Source organism: Neltuma alba, unplaced genomic scaffold, assembly GCF_004799145.2.
Source record: "Neltuma alba isolate B1F8T4 unplaced genomic scaffold, ASM479914v2 tig00004401_pilon, whole genome shotgun sequence".
Taxonomy (NCBI): domain Eukaryota; kingdom Viridiplantae; phylum Streptophyta; class Magnoliopsida; order Fabales; family Fabaceae; genus Neltuma; species Neltuma alba.
In genome coordinates this window covers 1-26,637 of record NW_021633692.1, presented here as the reverse complement: position 1 = coordinate 26,637, position 26,637 = coordinate 1, and the positions used below count along the sequence as shown (strand labels likewise).

General features: G+C 37.4%; 6 protein-coding genes, 2 long non-coding RNA genes and 1 other non-coding gene across 14 annotated transcripts; 4 read left to right on the top strand and 5 right to left on the bottom strand.

Annotated features, from left to right (window-relative positions):
• Nucleotides 1-49: 49 nt before the first annotated feature.
• LOC114744616 (uncharacterized) lies at nt 50-24,663 on the bottom strand. The gene is made up of 3 exons (XR_003740119.1): nt 24,060-24,663; nt 15,376-15,386; nt 50-60 (listed from the first exon to the last, which is right to left on the bottom strand). It is a non-coding gene; the product is annotated as an uncharacterized LOC114744616 (long non-coding RNA).
• Nucleotides 902-2,171, bottom strand: LOC114744610 (NAC domain-containing protein 90-like). Its single transcript, XM_028932777.1, has 3 exons — nt 1,937-2,171; nt 1,549-1,838; nt 902-1,445 (listed from the first exon to the last, which is right to left on the bottom strand). The coding sequence occupies exons 1-3, from the start codon at nt 2,088-2,090 to the stop codon at nt 1,194-1,196; spliced, it is 696 nt and encodes a 231-aa protein (XP_028788610.1). The 5' UTR covers nt 2,091-2,171; the 3' UTR covers nt 902-1,193.
• On the bottom strand, nt 6,781-7,477 carry LOC114744613 (uncharacterized). The gene is made up of 2 exons (XM_028932780.1): nt 7,288-7,477; nt 6,781-7,194 (listed from the first exon to the last, which is right to left on the bottom strand). The coding sequence occupies exons 1-2, from the start codon at nt 7,415-7,417 to the stop codon at nt 6,854-6,856; spliced, it is 471 nt and encodes a 156-aa protein (XP_028788613.1). The 5' UTR covers nt 7,418-7,477; the 3' UTR covers nt 6,781-6,853.
• LOC114744608 (uncharacterized) lies at nt 10,647-13,221 on the bottom strand. Of its 4 annotated transcripts, none has more exons than XM_028932776.1 (2): nt 12,401-13,221; nt 10,647-11,294 (listed from the first exon to the last, which is right to left on the bottom strand). In XM_028932776.1, the coding sequence occupies exon 1, from the start codon at nt 13,136-13,138 to the stop codon at nt 12,416-12,418; it is 723 nt and encodes a 240-aa protein (XP_028788609.1). In that variant the 5' UTR covers nt 13,139-13,221; the 3' UTR covers nt 10,647-11,294; nt 12,401-12,415. The 4 variants fall into 4 exon arrangements, with proteins under 4 accessions (XP_028788609.1, XP_028788608.1, XP_028788606.1 ...); XM_028932775.1 differs by having other exon boundaries at nt 10,647-11,249; XM_028932773.1 differs by having other exon boundaries at nt 12,430-13,221.
• Nucleotides 15,594-16,337, top strand: LOC114744612 (uncharacterized). The gene has a single exon (XM_028932779.1). The coding sequence runs from the start codon at nt 15,731-15,733 to the stop codon at nt 16,280-16,282; it is 552 nt and encodes a 183-aa protein (XP_028788612.1). The 5' UTR covers nt 15,594-15,730; the 3' UTR covers nt 16,283-16,337.
• LOC114744615 (40S ribosomal protein S25-like) lies at nt 16,561-17,787 on the bottom strand. Of its 2 annotated transcripts, XM_028932783.1 has the most exons (4): nt 17,696-17,787; nt 17,551-17,628; nt 17,258-17,392; nt 16,561-16,837 (listed from the first exon to the last, which is right to left on the bottom strand). In XM_028932783.1, exons 1-4 carry the CDS (start codon nt 17,696-17,698, stop codon nt 16,724-16,726), a joined length of 330 nt encoding a protein of 109 aa, XP_028788616.1. In that variant the 5' UTR covers nt 17,699-17,787; the 3' UTR covers nt 16,561-16,723. The 2 variants fall into 2 exon arrangements, 1 of the variants encoding a protein (XP_028788616.1); XR_003740118.1 differs by lacking the exon at nt 16,561-16,837 and having other exon boundaries at nt 17,309-17,450; nt 17,551-17,787.
• LOC114744614 (uncharacterized protein At2g27730, mitochondrial-like) lies at nt 18,497-20,891 on the top strand. 2 transcript variants are annotated; one of them, XM_028932782.1, is made up of 4 exons: nt 18,497-18,689; nt 18,940-19,065; nt 19,663-19,701; nt 20,418-20,891. In XM_028932782.1, the coding sequence occupies exons 2-4, from the start codon at nt 18,958-18,960 to the stop codon at nt 20,628-20,630; spliced, it is 360 nt and encodes a 119-aa protein (XP_028788615.1). In that variant the 5' UTR covers nt 18,497-18,689; nt 18,940-18,957; the 3' UTR covers nt 20,631-20,891. The 2 variants fall into 2 exon arrangements, with proteins under 2 accessions (XP_028788615.1, XP_028788614.1); XM_028932781.1 differs by having other exon boundaries at nt 18,497-18,730; nt 18,942-19,065.
• On the top strand, nt 21,799-24,969 carry LOC114744618 (uncharacterized). Its single transcript, XR_003740120.1, has 2 exons — nt 21,799-22,068; nt 24,784-24,969. It is a non-coding gene; the product is annotated as an uncharacterized LOC114744618 (long non-coding RNA).
• On the top strand, nt 22,279-22,350 carry TRNAP-AGG (transfer RNA proline (anticodon AGG)). The gene has a single exon. It is a non-coding gene; the product is annotated as a tRNA-Pro (tRNA).
• Nucleotides 24,970-26,637: the final 1,668 nt, after the last annotated feature.

The window sequence follows — 26,637 nt, the reverse complement described above, 5'->3', positions numbered from 1 at the left end:
CAATCATTTCTATGGCCTCGAATTTAACTGGCTATAATCAGCTTCACTTTCGTATCTTAGCTTTGATTTTTTTAATTTTTTAAGGATAAAATCTGTTATTTTAATCCTTTATATTATTTTTAAATCAAAATAATTCTCAAAAGAAATATGGCTTGTTTCCTTCAATTTTTGTTAGCTGTTGTCCAGATAGAATCTCCTGACACCAAGTATGTACGTAGCTTTGAACTTGAAACTATCATGTTAAAAAAAATAATAATAATAAAACTTGAATCACATGATGCGAGAATGCTAAATGTGTCCGTGCTTAGATAATTTAAAAAGTGTTTTTAAAAAATCACTTTTATGTAAATTAAAGTAAATTCCTTTACATATTTATTTTGTATATTATAAAAGTAACTCATTCGCATATTTATTTCGTATACCATAAAAATCTTTTTATAATTATAATTTTGATTATGTCTAAAAACTTCCAAAATTTATTTGGAATGGTAACGTATTGTCGTAGCAAGCTAGTTTCCAAGTATGGCGCAACTAGGAGCTTCGGGTCCAGCAAAGAGTTCATATCAGCAAGATATAAATTTTAGCTTTAAAACTGAGACTTTATCCAAACACATTAGCTATCGTTGTCACTGAGTCACTAGCCATCGATATAGCCTTCTTGGTCTTCCACTAAAATAGCAAAATGCAGAAATAAATTATGATAAAATATTAAACTAATACCCAGAGATCAAAAGTGATTTGTTCTTTATTATTTTAGGGACGTCTGTGAACTCCCCTCATTTTAATTTAATAAATTTTTTTGGTTAAGCATAATTATTTAGGAAATCTCATGGGTATATATGCAATCCGTTAATTGAGATTGATCGGTTGAAAGAGTAGAAAGAAACTGAGACAATTCAAATTGAATAACAAGGCATCTTTGATCAAATTGTAACTAAATAACAAGCATCAGTGCAGATCGCAATAATACTTCCCTAATTCAGAAGAGAAATGGTTTCGGTTCTTTATAAAGTCATGAACAAATACAATGAATTAACGCATCTCTGTCTTCCAGCACCCATCAAGTGAAGAAATCAGAACCATACAGCTGCTTCAAACGCTTACCCAGACCAGAGAGGCTAGACGACGACCAGAGGTCAAAGCCTTATGAACAAGAAGTTCAAAAAGCAGATGTCAACAAGATATAGTATAATTCAAGGAATCGAGTCATAATTAACAGAAGCATCGCAAGTAAAGTGTCCCCAGTCCCACAGAGATTCTTCTTCCTCGTTATTTACATTCGGGTTTGCATCAGGGAGTGGATGGGAGGTTCCACGCGAGCTTGATTCATCCACCCTTATATCCTGATCCTGCCCACATGTTGAAGAAGCTAAAGGGCGACGATCAAATGCTCGAAAGCTTCCCGATACCACGTAAACTCGGCACAAGCTGAATTCGTGCCTCAACTAAGTAAACGGAAAGGGAAAAAAGGAAAATAAATAAATGCTAGGCCTGCGATAGTGAAGGAGCATGATGAGAAAGATTGAAAGGTTGGGTCTTTGATTGTACCTTAGGAGTAGGAACAGAGGATTGGTGAGAGAATTCAATAGCTCTGTATTCGTTCATCTTCCACTTGGTTTTCCTTCCGGAAGGAGCTTTGCCTCTGTAATAAACCATGGTTTTCTTCAACCCAATGACTTTGTTATCAGAAGAGTAAACGTACCCTGGAGAACCTGTGGCTTTCCAATACCCACAAGCCGTGGTCCTGTTGGGTCTGCCTCCTCTGGCTTCCCTCTCCTGTCTCGGCGAGAAGAAGAACCATTGCTCTGTGTCTGCACGACATCTCTCTCCCGCAAGCTCTGCAACACATTACACCAAACCAAAACAAACCAATTTAGCCAACCGCCAAGTGATAATATACGATGAGAAGTCGAAGAATTTAAGAGTAGAAAAGTACTGGGAAGCTGGGAGGGCTCGAAGTCATAAATGCCAATGTCAGGGATGACTCTGCTGAGGTGGTCGCTTCCCCCCTGAAGCTTGTTATGGAGGTAGAAAGCCACTAGTTCTTCCTCTGTTGGGTAGAAGCGAAAACCAGGAGGCTGATTTTCCATTGATATTGTGTAGTGTGGGCATTGACAATGAGCAGAGAAGAGAGGCCACAGGTAAATAAAGGGAATGGGCTCTGAGCTGTGGCTGGAAGATATTGGCAAGAGGAAAATGAGAAGGAAGAAATGGCGAGTTTGGATTGGTGGGAAACTTCCACGCGGTTAGGGGGGCAAGAAAGCGTCTTCATGCCCTTCATTCATTTGTCTTTATTATGATTATCCCCACAAAATCTCGCCTTTGAATCAGTCCTCCTCTCTTTAATTTAATCTTAGGGGCTTGTGCGTTTCTATGCCCTGCACCTTTTTAATTAAATAATCTGCTTGTGTTTTGATATCGTACTCCACTATTCATATTGATATATATTTTAAACATGATGATAACGTCAAGTACTTGAAAGGAGAAGGAAAAAGGGGCAGAAGATGAATTATATAACATTAGACTTCTCAGGTCAATCGGCTTGACAATTGATATTTAACTTCTTTCTCTGGGATGATCATGAAAATGTACGGTCATATTCAGCGGAACAAATGTTTGAAATGGTGGTTTTACGTTATGGTAAAAATCCAAATAGGTAAGAAAATATTTCTGCTGACCATCAATTAAATTCATCAGAGGCTGCATGGTGTCAATTTACTGGGGGTCGGTCGACTGATGGGATATTTTCGAATCATAAAATTGCCTGTCTTGGGCCAAGTTTAGGACTTGAATGGTCATACATGCGCATGGACTTTCGTCCCAACAAAAACAAGGTCATATTCACGCCAACTAAGCTGAGGTGAAGTTTAAAATTGATAGAAGGTAGAAAAGTTCCAAGATATCTAATAAAGAGATTTTTTGGGCAATTCTGCCAATTAAAAATGAAAAGAAAGCAGCTTTATCTAATTATGGTGTGAAATGTGAACTGATTAAGTAAGTCAAAGGAAAAAAAACGGGTACTTGAATTAAAAAAAGGTCATGTTTGTCTTGAAAAGTTTACTAATTTTGATTAATTTAACAGTCAATTTCATTTTGCGCCATGATATCTCTCGCCATACGTGCTATATTGGGTGATTGATTTATTTTTCCTTTTTAAATTTTTTGGGCCATAGATTGACGATTAACTTTGACAAATTCTTTAGTGGACCCTAAGATTATTTCCAATGAATACTGATTTAATCAATTTTATAGGGGATGACCAATTGAGGAAGGCAAAATGACCCATTAGTCAAAGCATGCCCAAAATCGTACCGACCGGACCAGACTTCGTCCTTCCTTTCCAAATATATGCGAGTGTGGGACAACCATCAACTTTATTGCAGATTCATAATTAAGTTTTAATACTCATGAAAAAATTGTAGCATTCTATGATGAACAGTCAATCATTATGAAGTTTTAAATGAAACAAGTGGTTTATGAATATTAAAAGCTATGTGTTTATAGGATTATATAAGGCAATATTCTAAGATGCCATTTATGCTTTGCTATTTCAATTTTAGAAGACATTCCTTACATTCTAAATTAAAAACTAGTTAGAGAATTTGTTTTAACTATAAATATAAAATTTTAATCCATTTCATATAGTATGTTTATCAGTTTTTTTAAAACTAAATTGCATACCTTATAAACTGATACTTGAAACAAAATTATATTTTAGGAAGATCATGTCAATTTTTTTAAATTTAAATAATTTATTTAAATTTAATATATCGAAATTAATTAAGACCGAAAAAGTAACAAAGACTTGATTTACACGTTGGTCTCCCCCGCCCCAAACATAAAGATAAGATATTTGGGGGTAATTTGACATTTTAGAGATGGTATTGGAAGCGTACGTTCATTGTATCTTGAAATATGAGCCGGTAATCAAGTGAGAGAGTTGAGAGCTATGACACAAAATTCAACTGCTTTCATAATGCACCTCCCAAGTTATTGAATACCCAAAAGACTTTTTTTTTTCCCTCTGGTGCATCCACTTTCCTCCTCTCCTCCAAATCCACTGCTTATCTCCATATGACACGTTTATGACGTAAAATTAGCTTCTTTTTTATAATAGTAATACTTCAGATGGTGAAATCTCCATCCAAATCAAAGACAGAAAATGCCTGCCTGCAATGGTGGGGTCTGACTGGTCGCAAACGGGGGCACAAGGCGCGTTCTCCTACCGGATTATGGGCTCGATTCCTGACGAGACATCCTGGGATTAGTTTGGCTGATACGCTGGGATATCCTGAGTTAACGATAACATCCTACTCAAAAAAAAGACAGAAAATGCCTCTGCATTGACTGGTAAAGTCACAAAATTTGCAAAAAGGGTCAAATCTCAATCTTCACACGCGGACTCTGTCAGATGCCATCTACTTGACGTGACGTAACAGAACGGCATATTGTTAATTTTATAATTGCAAACTAAAATAATAAATTGATCTAAAAGGTTTCTAAAATATGTTTGGAAACACAAAAAAAATACTTTTTTTTAAAAAATGAAACAAACTTTTCTACCTATTTATTTTGTACGCTGTAAAAACACTTTTAAAATCATGATTTTAATTCTATCCAAATACCTACGATGATCTGCAAATCTGTCCCCCCTTATTGGTGTGACATGAGGATGGGCCGATTGTATAGCAGGATGGCATACAGTGCCTATTTAAGATCATGATGAAAATTTTCTATAAGTGCATTTTATATAAGTTGAGACAAAATTTCTCTCACATACTTACCTCGTATTTTGTAAAACACTATTAATTCTAAATGGGTTTATAATCTTTCTCAAAACTAGCAGCTTGGAGTGGTTAATAAACAAACTGCCAATGTTAAGACAAGGTCACAGGGTTGAGTCTTGTCTAAGGTGGTCATAGATTCAATTTTTGCCTACAAAGTCATGTCAAATAGCTTTGAGCTAGGTCGTTATTTCTGATAAAAGAGGCAATGTCCAGACCAGGTATGAATGAATTAGCTAAGGTGAAATGTGACTGTCAAATATCAGTTGTTTTCAGCACTTAAAATTTTCATTAGTTTGCCTTCATCTCTCCTTTACTCCACTAATGAACAAATGCAATCTTTATGAAATTGTTCCTATTTTTTACTTTGACTGCTATGAGAAGCTCATCTTCAAACAAATTGCACTTGACAGCATAAGTATTGGAGTGGCTGCTCTTTTTGGTTTTCTAAGTTTGAAAAAAGAAACAAAAGAAAGAAATTGAAGTATGTTTCAGTTAAGGAAACTGGGAAATTGATACGTAAAAGTGGGGGGCAAATTGATTCTTGCAGTTAGCAAATGCATTTTAAAAGCTGTCCTCATTTTTATTTTACACTTGCAGATATCTATAGTGTGACAGCACTTGTGATTGTTTACAAAAACAGAATTCACTGACAGTATTTCTTTTCATTCGCTAGCAGTATTTATGAATGTCACTAGAGTATGGCTTAGTAGCAGTTTTCTTTTCCCTCTTACTTCACAGCATCACTTATAGTTGCAATAATAATAAAGGAAAATAACAATAAAAAAAATGTCCCTTAGGCTTACTTCAGGTAAAGTATAAAGAAAGACAGAGAGGAAGATGGAGATGTAGGACACGCAGTCACAGATATCAAATATGGGGCCTGCCATTTCCTTTTCATTTCTTGACGCCTTACATGAAGTTTAGTAGTTTACTTTAGAGATTCAAATCTAAAATAAGTTAGTAAATATAATGTTTAATTACCAAAAACAAACGTGAAGATTCAAATCTGCTGGATCACTCACCCCAATAAGGATATAGCAGAGCTCTTGGTTATAACAGTGGCAACTGAGAACGTTATACCAGCAGTTTTTAGTACTTTTACTAGTAGTTTTGACTGCTTCTGGATACTCATTTTCCTGTAATGTTATACTTCCTCTTATCATTAGTATTGCTATAAAAACTAGTTAACTAATTTGAGTAGATTAAAAAAATTCGTTAAAGTAGTTATTTGTAATAAATAAGTGTTGTTTTTCTTAAAATACTATTGCCAACTATGTGTATTGACTAAAACTATTATTTGATGAAACTTTTGGATAGAACTATTATTTAATAAAACTTTTGGATAGAACTATTATTTAATAAAACTTTTAACATCTGCAATTACTATAATGTCTACAAAACAATAAATAAATATAAGAGACAAAATAAATTGAAATCCTAACCAAATTGAATGTCAAGCTAGTTGTTATATTAAGTAATGAAATTAGTATTACACAACAACTCTCACAAGCAATTTGAAAATCCTGTCCTTTTCAACTTCTTTATTGTCTCATCACATTTCAACCACATGTTAGGTTTCGTTTTCCTGGGTCCTATTGCTTTCTATCGCTTGGTTTATGCAGGCCACCTTCTAGTCATTAATTAGAAGTTGCATCCTTCGTTTCATTTTCTTCAGTATCCTCTGTACATGCACATGATCTAATGTTTATCAAATTTCATGAAATAAATGTTCGCTAGCAACACTTCTAATAGTTTTAAACCAACAAAGAATTATACATAAACCCAACAAATCTGAGCAAGAGAAAAGTATAATCTGAAACTGGTGCTTTATGAACCAGGACTATCATTATCATGAGACACAAATACATAGACAAGGCAGAACACATCATATACATGCCTGCTTTCAAACATAGAAAAAGTAACTTCCTTCTTCACAAGCTTACTTAACAAGAGTAAAGCATAAATACAGATCTTACCACACTGCCACATTTACTCATGTCGCATATACATATAGGTGTGCTTTTGATAATATTACACAAGCGCTTTAACGTTAAAGGAATACATAATCAGGGTATTCCAATGATGGGGAAGAAAGGGACATAGTAGCTAGAGGGTGCCAAACCCCACTCAGGAGGCAGAGGAAGATCGACAGTTTTGGAGGAGCCTAGCTCAGACTTTGTGCTGAAGCTCAGAGGAGTAGATATGGTGAACGTGTTGGGCTCTCTAGCCTTCACAATTCGAGAGAACATGTTCTTCCTTGAAGCATAAAGCTGCTCTGGTCCTCCCACAAGTTGTGCAAGACACTTCCCTGAGTCTTTAGGAAGTTTAAGGTTGAAGGAGCCATCATGTTCTGCAGTTGCCACTCCCAACTTATTCACTTTATCACACTTCACTGAAACCCTAATCCCTGAAAAGTTGAAACCACATGGCATAAGAATAGAGTGAAAGCTAGTGAGTCACTAATGGATGAATTAGTACGTTAGAAGATTGTGAGACAAACCAGAGAAGTCGAAATTGTTGGGGCAGTCAAGGCAAGAGACTTTAGCTTTTACTTCATGGCATGTGGAGGGGTCAACTGTGGCTAGGGCTAATGCAAAAAGTAGAGCTGTGATAAGCTGAGGAAACGCCATGAGACTAGCTTCTGCAGAAAGAAGCAACAAGAAATGGCTGACAGAAGAGTTCCAAGTTTGAAGTCTGTAGAGAAGGAGGACAAGCTTGCAGCTTATAATGTGAGCGTAATAAATGATGGGGCCTAAAGCTGACATTAGTAGTTGGTCTTCATAGATTGCAATTAAGTACTGCTCAGCGAAACTTGTCAAATGTCAGAAATATATGAAAATTTTTTATACTGTAATTTCATCTTTTATGTGGACATAAAACACGCTCAGTGAGAAACTCAATCACACATTTTATCATCATGTTACAATAACGTGTAAAGAAGATGTTATCAGTGCACAAAAAACAAATATCTAATTTATTCACAGATCAGCAGCTTTGACGTGAATCCTTGAGCACGTCGGCCTTGCTTTTTCTGATTAGAGTTCGAAACTGAAGCATGCCAAAGTCCACAGCAAGAGGAAGATCATTAGAAAGTTTTTGGTTAAAAAATTCAAAAGTGAAGACTAGAGTTGAAAAGAAAGCATGAAACAGGTACCAGGAAAGTGTGCAGAATATAATAGGATATTTAATATAAGATCTTTTTAATTAATTTGATTAGATTAAGAAAATTAGGTAAGTTAGTTAATTATAACAAATATGACATGTTTTTCCTAAAATATCATAATTATTATTATTAATATCTTTCCTCCTTCACTTATTTGATCATGATTAAGAGAGTATCTAAAGAGATAATTTAAAAAAATTGATAAATATAAAAAATAGATTTTATATTTAGAATCAAAATTAACTTAATAATTAGATCCTATGTTAAAAACCGGAAGAGTATATAGATTTTTGGTGCTGTGCCGAGAAGCTGGAAAATTCTCATCTCAAACAAGTCATGGGTCGTAAGAGGAGCCAGATTTTTAGTTCAGTGATCGTCCTTGTGGAGTTTTTGGCACTGAGTTGCTGAGGTCAGAGAGTATTAATGAAGCGTAAGTGAGAGATCACTCAGTGATGACTGTGCTAACCCCCCAGGCCCCGACATTTGACAGGGATATTTCAAAAGATGCATGCCATATTTAATATGAAATCTTATAATAAAGTTAGCGTCTATAGTAGTACATGGTTGAAAAGGAAATCCCATAAAACATGAGATTTATGAACCTGGTTGGTCTCACTGATCTCCCGTGAATTTAACTCTCGCGGTGAAACTTTGTTATTAACTACGACCGGCTCGGACCTTTTTCAGAGATGTTTTGAAATCATCTAAAAGACCATAATGAATGTAAGTAATGATTAATCAAGAATAAGACGAGTTGAAATCAAGAAGTTTAAAGAAAAAGAAAGCAGTCAACTTAGTGTGAGACGGAAAAGCTAAGAGGAGAAAATATTTAGTGATAAAAAGCAAATCTTTGCTGTCTCCCACTGGTGGGATGGATGAAACAGAGATACCCAACATGTCAACTAAGTCACTTAAATGCGATTCTGAGGATCACCGATCAAGTCTAAGTCTTGGCTCTACAAAGAAGCAGCCCCACAAGGGTCGTGTTCTACCCGTCATGGTTTGATAAATGTGCAACCAGAATTCAAATTCCGTTGAATTCATTTCGTGGTTTAATTTCCGAGCAAAGACCCTTCACTGTGGTCATCTTTCCATAACTAATGCACTCTGCCAGTGCCTCCGTCTTCCAGCCCCATGAAATACTATCCATCCAAAATCACTCATTCATAACCTTTTTCTTTTTTTTCCCCCTCCTTAAAAAAGCACTAAAGGGAGAGATGCTAACAGCCTCAGATCATAAATGGGCTTCAAAATGCTGAGTTGAGTTAGACCAATTAAACCGTCATGGCCGTGCAACACCAATTCGTAGTAGTAATATCAACGTTAGAGTGTACCCAAAAAAAAAAAATCAACGTTAGAGTCCACAAACTATGAGCATTTCTTACACTACCTAATATAAAAATTAGTTTGATTTTTAATTTATTTATAAACACAAGACTCTAATTAATTTTATCTCTTGTATTTATCCATAATTTTCAAAGTAATCCTTATAGTAATTGCACATGTTAAAGATTCCATCAAATAGTAGTTTTAGTTAATACACATAATTAGCAAGAATATTCTAGAAAAGATAACACATATTTATTATAAATAACTAATTTAACAAGCTTTCTTGATTTACTCAAATTAGTCAATTAGCTCTTATATTAAGGATCGAAAATAATATTATAAAATAAGTTGTTTGCAGAGTCAGCTTGGCTTATCTAACTCAACAAATTTAATAGCATATTATGCAAACATGTTCATTTAATAAGTAAAATTGAATGCAACCAAATTTTGGAACAAGCGAAATCCAAGTAAGCTACAAGCAATTGGATTCATTTACACCTCTACCAACCTTATGATGGTGTGTTTTGGGATAGGACATGCAAGGGCACATAAAAGTAAAGATGCAGTTATGAAAATCGCCCCCGCAACCTACTTCTCGCGGAAGCACTTAAATAAAGATGGCGTTCTTTCTGGTAGAAGCCTGGGCTCACCCAAACAGGGACCACCATTTTGCCCAGAAGAATGTGACATGAAGCGTGAACAGTGTTTGGGGTAAAATCAAAAGTCATCCCCTTAGTCACGCCGACAACCTCTTTGGAATCGTAAGTAATAGCGCTTATTATTATGCCATCAAGGATACCATAAAGGCGCACGTCAAGGCCTTCCAAGAAGAGGTAGGAGGGTTGTAAAACAATGAAAGGGAAGAAACAAACGGAATGCTAGTCTTCATTCCAAAACAGCCGCACGTCAACGCCCTATATCGGAGGCTTTTGATACAATACAGGCCTAGAAAATGAAACAGAAGGTGGAATGATCTCCAGTATATCACATGTAAGGGAACGGATGAAACAGTTTGGGAAAAAAGAAAACGTAAACATGAGGGAGAAAACATAAAATGTCAGTTGCAACTTGCAAGTTTCCTACCAAGCACTCATTCCTGATTGTCCAAAAGGCTTGGGTTTGTTGTAACTTCCTAATTCATTCACGGGTGAGAGCTTAAGATTGAGCTTTCTCGTAATTAAATATATTTTGATAACTTCAATGTTTTGTTTCATAATTTAATACCTTCAATAGGCATCCAATGACTGGTTTAAGGAAAAGAATCCAATAGCCAATATTGTCTGAAAATAAACATACATCGCCCACCCCCAACAATGCATCATCATAAGCCAATTTCAGTCGTGGAAACTCTGCAATCACGAGGCTTCGCTCCATTATTGGCGCCAAAATCATGCCATCATTTTGGCGCCATCCTCTCTCTCCAATTCATCCTCCTACTACACTGATCTTTACGTTGCTCCTTCCAGTAGGATCTTGACACACGGCTTCCTCCTCCCACAATCAGCGCTGTGTTTCAGGGCAGTTATCAAACACACAGCGACCGAACCAGTTGGGAATTCCAGAGGCGGCTGAGTGCTGCGCTTCTTGAATTCATCATTCGTGTGCCGTTCCAGGTAGCCAAAAGTCATAAATATTGTTTCTTGCTTTATTGTTTGCTGATGCAGTTTGCAACTGCGACAGGCTGCAACTTCAACTAACAGCAGTCTCAGGAGCAAATTACAGCAGCATCCCCAGAACCCAGGAAGCAAAGTTAGAGAAAACTCAGGGAAAAAACAAGTCAGGAGCAAAATAACAGCAACTTCGATTAACAGTAAAGTCCCAGTGGTTGGTTACCCGCAAGGCCAGCACACAAGATCGTTCATGAAAGGAAAGTAAAACAGATCAGGAACAATCATCCACAGACCTTTTAAAAGAAGATTCTTGCAGCATCTCTGACAACTCAGAACCTCAAACCGCACTGCCAAAGGCCTCTGAAATGCAGATGATTGAATTTGAAAAGTTGACACCACATATGTCTTCAACAAGGCGGCATTGATATCATAAGGCAAGACCCACATGTTAGGATTCCACCAGAAGAAGCAACAAATGGCTAAGTTATCGGTCAATTCCACACAGTCCAAATCACACGAAAATGCAACAATTAACTTAGTTGACACGTTGCATTTTAGTTTTCAGAGGCACGCTATCAATTTAATAGCATGGTACTGGCAAAAATGGAGAGAAGCCAGGCAGTGGTGAAGGGAGCACACAGACTTCTCATTTCATAAAGTCCTTAATTTTTAATCGCAATAAAGAAGGGAAAAGCAGTAATTAAACCACAATAGAGTATGATAGAGTGGCTAGAGCTATACCATATTTTTTATATACGTATATGAGTTCTCTAATCTCGAGTGTTTCAAATAAAGAAATAAACTGATCTCAGTAAGCCTTATTTGGCGACGCAAAGTTCATATATATTTTGACTCAGATGGAAGGTACATCAAAAACTCAGCACATCCGATGAATTAATTTTGTGAATTGCATTATAAGGTGCCATTTGGTACGAAATATTGAAAATAGGAATTAGGATTATAATTGAAAAAAAAATCATTAAAAAAACCTTTAGCATGAGTAATTGCTTGTTACATAGGATTAAACAAATTCATAAAAGTAGGATTGGTGAATACCATTTCCTCCCATAGTATTCTCCAATCCCACATATATGCGTTTATCTAATCCCATATCATAAGTAATATCTCGTACTAAACACTGTTTTCTCAGTCCTAATCCTAATCTTAAGAGTATATCCCTGTCCAACAAATGATCAAAACCAGAATGTGTCCAGTGAAAACGACGGGACATACAAAAATCACTCCCGTAGAAGGAGGGAAATAAAACATTAACGAGCTCATAAATGACCGAATCTCTTTGGACTGAATGATCCGCCATGCCTAGATCTTGTAGAGCAGGTTTTAATTGATAAAAAGACGTCAGAAAGAAAATTTAAAATAGTAACTTGCTTCATGCTTACAATGGAGCGGCAATTGGCCACTAAGATACACTAGTTCAGAACAAATTCAGTCTGATAATCTCAAATGTAGTCAAAAGAAGAAAATTGTAAGATAAGGCATCCAAGAATTACGAGTATCCAAATCCTTCAGTCAAGAAAACCTGTTTGCCGCCAAACCGCATTCCTGACCTGGCGTAAATCCCTCCCTTTCAACGTCCTCCCGGCTCCTTCAAGAACCGAGCTAGCAAGCATCGGGGACTGCGCAGAATTTCTTGCCACAGCCTGATGCGGGGGGAGCATTTCCTCACTTTCATCACCTTCGTCGTCAAAGTCCTCATCAAATTCCCGGCGTCTACTCCTCGCCATCATCATTGCTGGCGACATGACCGGCACATTCACCGGCGCAGACTGGGGGTACTTCACAGAGGACGATGAAGTATAGGAAGGAATTCGTTCCTGCGGTGGCTTCGGAATGGCAGGAATCGAACGGGAGGACGAGGAAGAGGTGGAAGACACAGATGCCTTATGGAACAGATGCGAAGTGTTTCGCGCGTTCGGGGACGGCTCATCTTCAGGCAGAGCAGCGAGAATGCCAAATGTATCGAGCGGCCCAAAACCCTTATGGCTGTGATGAAGGTGGTGGCGTGGGGTGGATGAGGCGGAGGAAGATGAAGGGGTGGATGAATGGTTAGGCTCAGTATAGTCTTCGCTCATGAAAACAACGACGTCTTCGGTGAGCTCGTCACCACCATTGATCCTTCTGGAGGAGCTAGGGTTTTCAAGGAGCGGCGCATGGGTTGAAACGCCAAGGAAGCGCTCGGAGGAGATGGGCCTGCGGTGGCGGGAGCGATTAGAATCGTAAAGATCCATAGTAGCAGTTGGGGGCGTAGCCGAAATAAAATTAGCGTACGAAATGATGATGGCCTGAGTTGGAATGAGTTGGGAATCTCAGATACAGAAGGCTGGACAGTAGGAACCGGGCAGGTTTCCGCATCTTACAGGCTGAGGCCGGTGTGGAGTGCGGGACGTGTGACGTTTACCCTCATATTTATTTGAGTGAATTTACCCTCTTTTTCTTTTTTGGGTAAATTACCCTCATATTTATTTAATCTGACTATCTGAGCAAGCAGGACATCCCACATCCTTGTAATTAAAATTTATATTTTTTAAAGCAGCAATTTATATTATAATCAAATGACAGTATATAACCAATAAGTTGTTAATTGAAATAGTATAAAGTGTTACTCAGTGAAAAAAACACAAATTCAAATATTAATAACATTCTTAATTCGGTAAGTGTTAGTTTTAACTCTAAAATGATTTATAAAATAAATCAAAAAACAAGCATGAAAAATAAATATCATGAAGGATATACATACAAGAGCTATTGTCAAAATGTCAGGGGAGTTTGACAAACTCAAAAACATCTAAAAAAAAATGCTTTCATGCAATGACACAACTTTTTTTCTGTATATTTATTCAAATCATTTTAAAAAAACTAATTTAAATACCCCTAATTCTTTATGGTTGTGTAACGCACAAAACATAACTTTTAAAATCAAATAAAAGAATTAAAAGTGAGTCTTTTTATTTTATTTGGGAATCTTGGGAAGCATATTTCAACTTAATAATACTACCTCCGGTCCTAATTATAAGAGCCAGTTGACTAATTTGAGGAGATTAAGGAAGCAAGTTGAGTTAGTTATTTGTCCTAAATAGGTGTTGTCTTTCCTAAAATATCCTTACTAATCAAGTGTATTGACTAGAACTCTTATTATTAGAAGGGTTACTTTAGAAAAAAAATATATAAATATGAGAGACAAAGTATATTGGGGTCTTATATTTAGGACTAAAATAAAAGTCAAATAGGATCTTATATTAAGGAACGGAGGTAGTATGATTTTATTTGGTTTAATCATTTATTTATATTTATTTTCATTTAAAAATAAATCAGAATATTGTAGAACTTAACATTAATTTAACTACTTTTATTGTCACAACATCTTAGAAAACTATGTGCAAATTTGAAGGAAAAAGTAGTGAAAGTTATGCTATCATTTTTTTCGCTAATGTGTAAGGCACTTCTAATTTACTTTATTAAAATGAAGAAAAATTTTAAATTTAATTAGTTTTATTTTTAATTAATGATCTTTTTAATTTTATTCCTATTTAGTATTATTTCGAATTTTTAATATAAAAACCAGTTAATTAATTTAAAAAAACTGAGAAAGCTCAATGTTTAAAAAATAAATTTGCTTTACTTATGAATTGATATTTAATCTGATTATATATATAAATATCTCAGAGAGATAATGTAATACTCCTCCGGTCCTTAATATAGGACCCAATTCTTGAGTTGGTTTTGGTCCTAAATATAAGACCCCTTTATCATATTTATCAATTTTCTCTAAATTACCCCTATGAATACTCCCTCAGCCATAATCAAATAAAAGAGGGAGATGGGGTATTAAGAAAGATGATTATGGTGTTTTAGGAAAAATGTGTCAATTTTCTTATAATTAACTAATTTACCTAACTTCCTTAATCTAATCAAATTAGTTAAATGGGTCTTATATTAAGGACCGGAGGAATATATGTTATAACTAAGTAATTTGATAATTTTCTTAATTTTTCTGAATTAGTTAATTAAATTTTATACCGTTTCTTATCTTAATTATAAGACATCATTTGTAAACTATAAACGAAATCTTATAATTGCAATTGGAAGTAGTATTAAAAACTGGAGGTATTATATATATTTAAAAAATAATAATCTATAAAACAATAAATTAAAGATGAATTGTGTGGTATATGACATCCTATCCCCACTAGTTAAACAAAAGGGACCGTAAAACGGCAACTTTATAGGCTTTCTCATTGTCTCTAATGCCACCTTTGATTCTTATTATAAGAATTAGTTGTAGATTAAGAAAGTTTGTTAAATTTGTTATTTATAATAAATAGACATTAAAAAAATCTCACTAATTATGTGTATTAGTTAGAATTACTATTTGATAAAACATTTAACATATATAACTATTATAAGGACTATCTTAAAAAAAAATAAACATAAGAGACAAAATGGATTGAAATTTTATATTTAAGACTAAATTAAAAACTGAATAAGTTTTTATATTAAAAATTGGCAAAAAAAAAAAAAAAAGGAGGAAAACGTTAGAACACAATGCGGTACCTGGGCTCCCAACTTCGAGAGATGGGCTTATACATGTCCCCCTGAAGCAGGAAGTGGAGATGAGACGATATTTGGGCCATGTGCCCATGTGCTCTTCGGCGTCTTCCTGCTTCCACTTTTGACTCAATGACGAACCTGTCCTCGTCATCCGCAAAATTCGCGGGGCTAAATTTGAGGGCATTTCCGTCATCTAATAACTACCCTTAGCTCCTTCCTCCACTGCAGGTTTCAGATTGGGAATCTGATCCTGGAGGTGATGCGGAGCAGGCATGGACCAGAAGGTAAAATGGAGCTGGAGTTCGGCGATTATCGGAGCTGCGTCGGCGGTGGCTGCAACGGCGCTTGTATCGGCGAAGCCCAAGGACCCAACCTTCCACCTCATATCAATCAGCTTCACCTCTTTGAAGCTCCACCTTCCTGTCCTCGACGCCGAGCTCATCCTCACCGTACACGTCACCAACCCCAACGTTGCTCCAATCCACTACTCCTCTACCTCCATGTCCATCTATTACCAGGGTTCGCTTCTGGGCTCGGCCGAGGTGCAGGCCGGCTCGCAGCCGCCCCGCTCCTGCCAGCTGCTCCACCTTCCGGCCCGGCTTAACGGCCTGGAACTGGCCCACCACGCCGCTCAATTTGTGGCTGATGTCGCCAAGCGTGAGATGGTGCTCGACGCCGCCGTGGATATCAGTGGTACGGCCAAGGTTCTTTGGTGGGAACATAAGTTCAAGGTGCACGTGGATAGCCATGTCACCGTTGATCCATTGTTCCTTGATGTTATTGATCAGGAAAACAACTCTGAGTTGGAAGTGCTTGCAGCATAGGCCTTCAATCTCTATCGAACGCCCGATGTAATATAATTTGACATTTGAAGGCCTATTTTTCAATTATTCGTTACCATTATTTATTTGGGGAGGCGAAACAGTCTCATTCGTAAATCAGGCGATTGCAAAACCCAAACGCTTTTCGTTTCAAAGCACAAGAACAAAGATTACCAAGTTCAGCGTAACGCATTGTAGATATTCCCGTTTCTCAATCATATGGCAGTGAAAAAAGTTGCAACGAAACAAAATTGTCACCGACTTGAGGGAGAAAACTAACCATTGTCCAGGACCAAATCAGAAGTAAGAGTGCAAGCCATGATCAGAGTGAAGAAGTGAGGGTCTAACAAAATGCCGTCCTCATGGGGATGGTAGGAGTATTAGTTATCTAACAAATGTATGCAGGCTACTTTGGCACTGACGGAGAAAGAAATATCTTTAAGCTTAGGTGCTGCTGGATCTAGTGTAGATTTGCTGGCTGGCATGAGCAGCTATTAGCGTAACTGATCCTCTTGCCATCAAGTCCTTAATCGCCCGACGAGCCAAGGATCCGTTGATCTGTAAATGATGAAGAGAAGAACAAAGTTATAGTAAAAATTACGTGCAAGCAATCAGCCAATCAACTTTCCTTCTACATGAGGAAAGCAAACTAAGATCTTTTCTCAAGTCTAAAATATGCGTGTTGTTGCGCACACCAACAATAATACTTTCCAATGTCATATTCTTGGAAAGGACACACAAAGAACCCCTACTTTACAAATGACCAAGAAACAAGGATGCCTTTGCATACAAATCATAGGATTCCACTAGATACTTGTTATTCCGCCACGTACAGATCAAAACATTGTTGTCCATGGAGAAACTATGCTTCTTCAAATAGCTAGCGGTTTTCAAATCAGGGAATACCACTCAGTAACATTCCTTTGTCAATCTCATTGCATAAAAAGTACGGAGCGTGCAGAGAAGCTAAGAACGTACCCTCAATCTGTCAAACATGATGGATGGCGTAATTAAGTTGTACTTTGGAACTTCCGAAAGGAGCTTACCATAGGTTGCTTGATCAAACAATACCATGGTGTTCACCTTCTCCTTTTGCTTTCCCTTGCTCCACTTCTGAAGAGTGACGGCAGTCAGATGCACATTCAATTAGCTTCGTCAAGTTCAAGGCAAACTACAAAAGGCCATTGGGGAAAACAATGGTCTGATTCTTCAAAAGGATTACATTCTGACTTCTGAGCGACTTCTCAATTAAGAGATTTGAAGACCCTTACCTTGTTCTTTTGCTTCCCTCCTCCAAACTTGGCGGGCTTCGAGGATGGAGGAGGAGCTTTACTATCTTTCTTGGATGCCTAAAGAACACAAAAATATGAGCAAAAATCTCGAGAGAATTACGTAAGCACAGAGGTTTGGCCTCACCATTCGGCTTCAAAAGAATGCAGATAAAGCAGGGGAAACCGTGGGAGTTGACCAGAAGCATGAGTTCTGCCGTCTTTTAACTGCCAAACAGGGTTTGATTTCTGAGTTTTTTCCTTTGTTTTCTTCCCCAAAACAAAATTTTGTGATTGTGAGTAGCTAGTTCGGGAGAAGGGGGCAATTTGGGTCTAGCCTACCTAGCCATAGTAATGCCAAAACTTCGTGAATGACCAACCACATTATTTTAAAACAATTTTTTAAAAGTTAAAATAAGCTGTGGATGATAAGTTTTGTAAATAAACTAAAAATGAATACACGAAGAATAGTGAAGACACAATTAAAAATGTGCTTAAAATATTCTCTTACTGACCATCAATTATTAATCGCGATACTGTGCAAATAACACAAATTTTATAATGGATGCTATGTCAAAATTTAGTTAATAAATTAAATGTTACTATATTTACACAAATTTAGACCAGCTTTTATTTGTAAATTTTAATTTCAACTCTTTCAAATCATTGTCCAGTTAGGAGACTTGCAATAAGAACAGCAAATATATTTTCCGCCAAACAAGATACAAGTGAAGACATATGGATGTAAATATTTATCACTCAAATTTAAAGAAAAATATCATTATCAAAAATTGAAATCAGTGATCTTTTTATTATGGTTATTTTGCTTGCTTAATTTCGTAAGGCTTCGGAGAAATAGCAAGAAAATTCTACAACCGCCTATTCTTTTTTCTTTTTTTTCCCCTCTTCAAAAAAAATCTGCAACCTTCTGAATCTGATGCCATTAGGCTTTTGGTCCTAGAAAAGGCCTGAAATAGAACAAACGAAACCGGCTCTTCGCACCGAAGCCATTCGTTGCTTGAACCTGCCCCTTCGCCCGCATCTAAAGGGGTTGTCCTTAAACCCTTGTGCGCCTCTTCCCCTACGCAACAAGAACTCTCGCATTTCTTTCTCTGAGCCTCTCGCCCTGTGCACTGATTCTGGTATCTATTTCTTCTATTCCGAAAAATCTTGTCATTTTGTTTTAAGGACCACCTTGAATTTGCTATGCTTTCTCTACATCAACTTTCTGATTTCATTTATTCAATCGATTTTCTTCTGAGAGTTTACTTAGTTTTCATTTTATTTCAAATGGCAATAGATAGGGGATTTCGCCTTTCTTATGTTTGTTCCTCCAATCATCTTAAATTTTGACATGACGAGTAGATTTAGCATTCATCGTCTCATTTACACAGAACAAATTTGAGTGTGATGGCGACGCGGATGGCTGCGAGATTTGTGTCCAGAAGACTGTATAGCAGTGGCAATGGCAGAGTACTTAGTGAGGAGGAAAAAGCTGCAGAAAATGTTTACATTAAGGTAATCTTGAAATCTCCTAGCGTAATCTTGGTTCTATATGTTCTTTTTATCCTGATATGAACTTTTGTAAGTTGATGACATTGCCAGGAACTTCGGAGTGTTAGTGTAGTGTCTTCATTGCAAGCTTTCGATCGGTTATCGAACAAATTTTAACAGATAATAGGGCATCCAGAAGTTATTTTTATTGATTCTATCCTTGGCGCTTTTCTCTGGCATATGGTGCAGTATAGCCGTGTTTCTTTCTTCCCCGCATTTTAGCATTCATTTTGTTTGTAGATTCACAAGTATCTTTGTATGGTTAGGATTTGACATGGTGTTCCAAAGGTTGGGAGGTTTCCAACGAGCTGAGCAAAACTGCTTGGCGTGCGTATAACACCAATGCTTGTGAAAAATTATTAACATGCATTGGTAACGAAAAATCGCCTTAGTGGTTCGTACTGGCAACATAGCAATGTCTGAATTTGAATTTTAGGTGTATTGAAATGAAGATACTGTTCTTTGCCAGTTGACTTTATTTGTCTATTATGAACATCACCAGAGGATTTTGCTTTCTCAATTCCTCCTGCCTTATGTGTTTATTGTTTTTGGATAGTGCAGAAAACTGAGCAAGAGAAATTAGAGAAGCTTGCTCGCAAGGTATTGTCTGACTTGAGATATTATTGATTTTTACTTGTTGATTTCATTGCTTCAATTGATGTGATAATTAAATATTTCTTGCTAATGCTTGGTGACTGGAGTGGTAAATGAGAAAAATGATCAGTGAGTTAGGTAAGATAAGAAGGGTGGAGCATGCGTGGTAAGCCAAGGGAACACAAGGGAACAGACTTATTGTCAAATAACTTTGCTGAAATTAACTGTAAACATGAGGCTGGGAACTGGTTTTTATTTCTTTTGGTGCTTGGTTCAGAAATATTTCTTGTTAATACCTGCTGGCATGGGGTGATAAATGAGAAAAATGACGAGTGAGTTAGGCAAGATGAAAAGAGTGGTGGATGCGTGGTAAGTCAAGGGTACACAAGGGAATGGACTTATCGTCAGATAACTTTTGGCTGAAATTAACTGTAAACATGAGGCTGGAAACTTGTTTTTATTTCTTTTGGTAGTGTAATTATGCTTTTTAAACATTACAGATTCTTGATCATGACCCCATGTACAACATTTTAACTAGAGGGTAAATTATTTCTATGGTGTTGATTTTTCGTGACATTTTCCTGATTTATTCCCATGGAGTCACTCTACTAACAGGTTAAAATGATTTATATCAGCGAGTCACCTTTGGATTAGTAGTTTTTATTGTGCGCATGCATAATATTATGCTTTAAACTTATCAGTCAACATTTATTCTAAATCAGGGTCCTCAACCAGACAGTAAGGCAGCGGCAGGCTCGGGGGGTTCAGTAACTGACGCCAAACCCAGCTTGGATTCTACAGGAACATCATCTGCCGAGAAAGTTTCTACTGACCAGTACCGGAACTATGCAGTTGTTGCTGGGACCATTACAATTCTTGGTGCTTTGGGATGGTACCTTAAAGGCACTGCGAAGAAGCCAGAAGCGCAGGATTGAGGCTTGCTTCGATAGTTGCACTGCCTTGATGCATGTTGCCATAGTTTGGTAATGGTTGTAGCAGCTAGACAAATAAATGACCACACAATACCTGTGTTCTACGTTCCAACATACTATCAATATGATTGGCTTCTTTTATGTTTCTCAATAATTTGCAGTTTGCAGATGATCTATATTCTCTGGATTCTACGCACTTTGCGTGAGGACTGAGTCACATCGAATTTGTTTTGATTGAAATTGTTCTAATGGCGTGAGATTATTCATTTTGTTGCTCTTTTTGGTCATAATGATAGAAGTTGTGCGTAGGATACCTAAAGAAACAGTTCAGAAAGTATTTTAAATTTTTACTCGCGAAGGGGAAACAGTGTTTACAAATCAGTGTATAAAACATCTGGAATCAATATATTAATGCAAATTTATGGAAATAGCAATTATAACTTATAATGTAAATGAGTACAATTTATTTTTTAAATGCTGCATATGTTTCTCGTCATGAATTTAGAGAGTTCAGATTTCATTGTTATAATATTTTTACTTTGGGACATGCAAAATTTAAAATAATGATTTTCAATTTTTATTTGCTTAAAAATAAAAAAATTATTTAAATGGTAAAAATTGAACATTTTGAATCTATATTGATGTGGATGCTCAATATTTAATTCCACTTTTTGTTTTTATTGGACCTGAAGTTTGAAATTAAACATCTGGGCATTTGTGGGCTTCGTTGGCATCCTAGATATTGAAACCCCGTGTCCACAACTTGTTCTTACTTCCTAGACTTCTGACATTGATCAGTGATCACTACTAATGCAATTTGTTCTGACCATCGGGCTTAGCTATTGAGAAGGATATTTTTATTCTCCCCATTTTATAGTGCTGTTTTTTTTTTTATAATAATATGAATTATACTACAAAAATAAGTTTTGTATTAAAAATGGGAAGGCTATATTCGAACGATTTGTTGGCGTCAATACGATCTGCCGGCTGAAGAAGATAAACACTCTTTGTAGTCCTCCAATCCAAAATATCGGGGACTTATGTTTTGCTACGTGGCTCGCGCAAATTAATCCGCCTTCCACTTGCACCGTTGGTATTTGATCCGAAGAAACACGCGAAGCGAGACATTCCTGCGCGCAAAGACGGTGCTTCTTTTCTTTTCTTTTTTGAAAGGCTATTATTCTTGTTCCTCCTAATTATAGCGTCCTCTTTTGCTCAGAAAAAAATTATAAATTGATTTGATTCGGTTAATTTAGGAGGGAAAAGAAAAAAAGAACCCCTTTTCTGTGGTCTCCGAATTCTCGGGAGGCAGATCATGTAGGTGAAATAACAATCCATGGATTGGGGATCAGAAGAAAATCGGATGCTCCATTCAAAATCACAGTCGGTGCTGGATTCACATCACGATGTCCATATGTTAACGCGGCATTTATGGTCCCAGGTCAGATCCTGTATTAAATGCTCTTATCTCCATGAGTTGGCGTCTCTTTCACAATCTTATCGTCATCACTATGATTCTGGCTTAAGATTTTATTTCTCGACCACGCCGCTTCTTTTCCGCGCTTCATCCTTCTAGTTCTTGTGCAATAAAGTTTGCAGGGTTACCTGAATCTTTAACTTACTCTACTTAACAGGAGCGGGCTCACAACGAGGGCATTTGGTCTAGTGGTATGATTCTCGCTTAGGGTGCGAGAGGTCCCGAGTTCAATTCTCGGAATGCCCCCATCTTTTGTTTTAATTCTGCTCTGTCATAAAAGAAATTCTGTTCTTTTACCTTGTTCCCCGAACAGTTTAACCCTTCGAATTTCAGCTAATGTCATATTCTCTCTAATCATTTGATTAAAAAAATTGCGACTTGAGTCATCAAATTATTAAAGACTCCAGTTTAGAGTTTAGAACCAATGTGAAGTTGTCAATCATGCTTTGGCGGTGGAGAATCTTGGGGGCTGTGCGCGCGCGCTGCCTTTATTTTCTCTTCTTCTCGTTTTTCCCCCAAAGCAGAAGGAAAAGCAAGAAAACTTGGTCAAGCGTTATGATTATTTCCTACATTTTTGAAATGGCTATGTTCTTAGTATGTGTAAACCATTGAGGGAGTAGCTCCGAAGGCAATTGATCCAACAGAATTTAGTACTTGTTAGTTTCACGTTGTTAATTACGCACTCTTAAATTCAAAGTTGAGCCAAAAATAAAGCCTCGTAATCATGGGATTCAAAACTGAGAAAACGTAGAACCGTAGCACGTAGATTAGAGTAAAAAAGCATAGTACAATCTATTTTATTTTAGCCTTCCTGCGTTTCATGAATTGGCTCCCGCATCAATCCCTCATACTTCGTTACCCTGATCTCCTACACAATCAAAGTTTTCTTTTTCCGTGTTCTCTTCATCCTCATCTATACTTGCTATATCATCATCTTTTTCTTCCTCGTCTCTACTTTCTGCATCATCATCATCCTCTTGTTCCTCATTCTGTTCTTCCAGAAATTCATCATCCGGCAGCACAAAGCGCAGCTTCAGCCTTCCATCTTCTCTATTAGCGTAAAGAAACTCCCGTGTGGGTATTCTTATTTCTTTCAAAACAAATCTACCTTTGTCCCTGTAAGACTTGAACCAAACCCAAGGCTTCCCAGTGCTCCCTATGCATGAAATAGGAGGAGGGAACTCTAGCCCCCTGATCCTTGACTTTCTGCACTCTCCATATGAATCTTCTGGAGCGAAATTATTCTTCTTGATACCCACTTTCTCGCTTTGAGTTTCCCAACAACACTCATCCATTCCTGCTTTCAACTCTTCCGTATCGTCTGAGCTCTCAAAACCGAGGCCCTCTGTGCAAAAATGCAGACTATCAGAATTAAAAGATGAAAAACTATCGCTACTCTTGTGACGTATGATATGTTTTGATTCCGGTGTGCTCTGTTTTGAGTCGAGAACATCTTTATGATCAGGCTTTTGAAGGCCTGTTGATGGTGAAGTAGAAACAGGGTCAGATGAAGAAGGGGATTGTGTAGGACTTTCATTGAAATGGAGTTCACCAAATAATTCAGTAATCGAAGATCCGTCAACGGGTCTGGCGGATATAATTTTATTGAACGAGAGGGATTCAAGCAGAGTTGGGCTTTGTGGCAATGGATTCTCGAAATCAAGATCCTCTGGGGTGCTTGCAACAGAGGTTTGGTTTATGTCAGAGCCAAGGTCTAATGATGGTGAAGTTGGAAGAAAGGGAGATGAAGAGGAGGGTTGAGGACTCTCCTTGAAATGGAGTTCACCAAATAACTCCGTAAAGGAGGAATCGTCAGTGGGTCTGATGGTTCTAATTTGGTTCAACGAAAGGGATTGCATAAGCGTTGGGTTTTCAGGCAACGGGTTTTCAAATATGCGATGCAGGCTCGTGCCGGAAGCCATGGCCTTTGCTCTGTTTTTACTTTTCTAAGAGACGAGAGCAAAGACAGCAAAGATTGTTGAGAGGAGGAGACAAAAGGGGCGAAAAAAATAAAAGGGTCACGAGAATAGCTTGATCTAAAAAAGTCGAGAGCAAGATGCTATTAAGTAGGAGGTTCTATTTTTTTTCTCTTTGAATTGTTTTTGTGTGTGATAGTTTTGAAGAATCAATGGGTGGCTACAGAGATTGGTGTAAATTTGGCGACCACAAATGCCTATAAATTTCAGTAAGCAGCATGGAAAAGTTTCCATATTCATTTACCACTACGCGTAAGAGATAGATAGATTCTCTCTTTCAAATTCGAGGTCCCCTCGCCCCTCTCTCTTTCGGAAAAGCATCTAATCTTGAAGGGAGAAAATATTGAAAGTTTATCTTCTTATTTCGTTGTATGTTTTTTTAACAATGTATTATTTTATAAGTTGTTATTCAAAAATTATTGAAACATTAGTTAATTCTTAATATTTGTCAATAAAAATGTTCAAAGACAGGAACTAAATATCTTGTCTTGTCAGTATTGATGGGGATTATTCTTAATATCTGGTTTATAAATTCAGTTGTTTATATATAATTATCCCTTTAATTATCAACTAAAGTAATGATTTTTCTGTGACATTATGACTTATGGCGTGATACTGGGTACCAAATAGCCAATTTTGGGTGTGACACACAAATTGAATCAAGATAAAGTTTTTAACTTGCATGTATCTAAATGGATGAAAGGCAGAGAGCAAGATGAGGATGTTATTCACTGTTTCTTTGGGGAAGGAGGACCGAGGACGGACCACAGCTTTCTTAGTACGAGAGTGATGTGAACTGTTAAGGCCGAATTGTGATCTGTTTTTTTGGATCGTGTGTGAAGGTGCTCTCCGCGGCACATTTCCACCCACTCTCAATATGGCACGCCAGGTGGCATGCCTGTCCACTCTCTGTGATATTACGCGCTGTATCTCAATCACCAATTCTGCTATGAGATTTCATACAGTTCTGCTACTTTCAGATGGGAATGTCTTTTAAGCTATGACATTTCATACAGTTCTACTAATCTCAATAAGAAGTCGTTAATCATCTTGTTATCAATTGAAGAATATGGCAATCTAGCGTAGGATCCCAAGCACTAAAATAGTCATAGGAGACCTTAGGATGCCCTGAACACAAATGAAGGAAGATCATTTGGGAATAAAATTTGAGCAAGAGTAAACACACAACTGATGCGACTTCATTATATGGTTAGAGTGATCATAGAACACTGTTCCTAAAATCGGACAAGTTAAGCAAACCCAAGAATACAAAGAAAAACATGAGTGAACCAGTAAACAATTTACTTTTGCAAGTTCCAACCCAATCCAACTTACAAATTACAGAGCCACACGTCACAGTTGTGCTTCTTTCACCTCCAGGCTTCTATCCTCTCTGATCTTGAATCCAACCGACTCAGATTGCTAATCCCCCTCTTCTCCACAGGCACTTTTCGATGTATTGCAGGTTGTTGTACCCTGGCTTTTTTGGTCTTCCTTCTAGTATTGGGATTACTTGGCCCGCCAGTCTTACTCTTCCCAGCATTTCCTTTGGGCGAAAACTTGCAACATAAACCTCCATCACAAACTAGATGCTCAGAAGAGGTTAACACACTGCCAGATTCTTCTCCAGCCAGGTTAATGCTTTGGTGAGTAGAGTTAGGGGAACATTCTTGGATAGTTCTCTCGGAAATGAAGTTTCCTGTGCATCTTCCCTTTCTTCATTAGGATCTCGCTGGAAGGATTGCATAGGGCTATGGTGTCCATTCTCATCTGACGGCTCGAAATGAAATTGAGGAGAAGAGTCTACCAACAAATCCTTTCTTTCCCGGAGGGTCTTTAGTACAAGTGTCTTTAAGAAATTCATCACTTGGACTGCGTACATTAATGCAGTTAAAGGATCTGCCATCTGCAACCACAAAGTCAGAGTGCTGTAAAAATCTAGAAGTTAAACCTACCATCAGATAGACCAACCATCACATTGGCACTTTGGGTCTTAAGGGAATAAATAAAATGGCACTGGCAACTTGGCAAGGACTTTTGACACAGAATTTTATGAGCTTGTAAGTTGTCAAACACTTGGCCTTTTACCGAACCGTGTTTGAAAGAAAATACTGCGGAAAACGCCCCCCAGAAAATATCATAGTGCAATTAAAAAGGCATCCCTTTTCTTCCCTGAAGAATTAAAATATTGATTGGAACTCACCTGAGTCATATTTGGCGCAAAAACCATGGCAAATGTTGCGCGCGTTCATCTTGTTCAGATGTTCCTGTAGTACAACATCAGCCATCAGATTGACGGCCAGTCCAAGAGGGCAGCTTCAGTAGGAGGTAGATGCCTCACTAGTTCAGCACATTCCTCCTCCGTCTGGCATTGCATTACCTGCTCGGGGTATAAAGAATCCAGAACACCCCTGGGCAGCTCTCGGAAACCAAGCCTTCAAACACAAAAGAATATAGACCAAATCATTTATTAATTATGCAAAATGAGAATGCTTGTCTATAGATCAACACAATACACAGTCATCTTGCGATGGTATACCTTGATAAGCCCTGCCAA

Coding starts and splice junctions, on each gene's coding strand:
- LOC114744613 (XM_028932780.1), bottom strand. CDS start 7,417: ATGGCGTTTCCTCAGCTTATCACAGCTCTACTTTTTGCATTAGCCCTA. Junction 7,195..7,287: donor CAACAATTTCGACTTCTCTG/GTTTGTCTCACA, acceptor TCAACTTTTCAG/GGATTAGGGTTTCAGTGAAG.
- LOC114744608 (XM_028932773.1), bottom strand. CDS start 13,138: ATGGATCTTTACGATTCTAATCGCTCCCGCCACCGCAGGCCCATCTCC. Junction 11,295..12,429: donor TGCGGTTTGGCGGCAAACAG/GTTTTCTTGACT, acceptor GCCTTGTTGAAG/ACATATGTGGTGTCAACTTT.
- LOC114744614 (XM_028932782.1), top strand. CDS start 18,958: ATGGCGACGCGGATGGCTGCGAGATTTGTGTCCAGAAGACTGTATAGC. Junction 19,066..19,662: donor CAGAAAATGTTTACATTAAG/GTAATCTTGAAA, acceptor TGGATAGTGCAG/AAAACTGAGCAAGAGAAATT. Junction 19,702..20,417: donor TAGAGAAGCTTGCTCGCAAG/GTATTGTCTGAC, acceptor ATTCTAAATCAG/GGTCCTCAACCAGACAGTAA.
- LOC114744615 (XM_028932783.1), bottom strand. Junction 17,393..17,550: donor GAGGGAAGCAAAAGAACAAG/GTAAGGGTCTTC, acceptor GTCACTCTTCAG/AAGTGGAGCAAGGGAAAGCA. Junction 16,838..17,257: donor TCATGTTTGACAGATTGAGG/GTACGTTCTTAG, acceptor CATCATTTACAG/ATCAACGGATCCTTGGCTCG.
- LOC114744610 (XM_028932777.1), bottom strand. CDS start 2,090: ATGGAAAATCAGCCTCCTGGTTTTCGCTTCTACCCAACAGAGGAAGAA. Junction 1,839..1,936: donor CGAGCCCTCCCAGCTTCCCA/GTACTTTTCTAC, acceptor AATGTGTTGCAG/AGCTTGCGGGAGAGAGATGT. Junction 1,446..1,548: donor CCTCTGTTCCTACTCCTAAG/GTACAATCAAAG, acceptor CCGTTTACTTAG/TTGAGGCACGAATTCAGCTT.
- LOC114744612 (XM_028932779.1), top strand. CDS start 15,731: ATGGACCAGAAGGTAAAATGGAGCTGGAGTTCGGCGATTATCGGAGCT.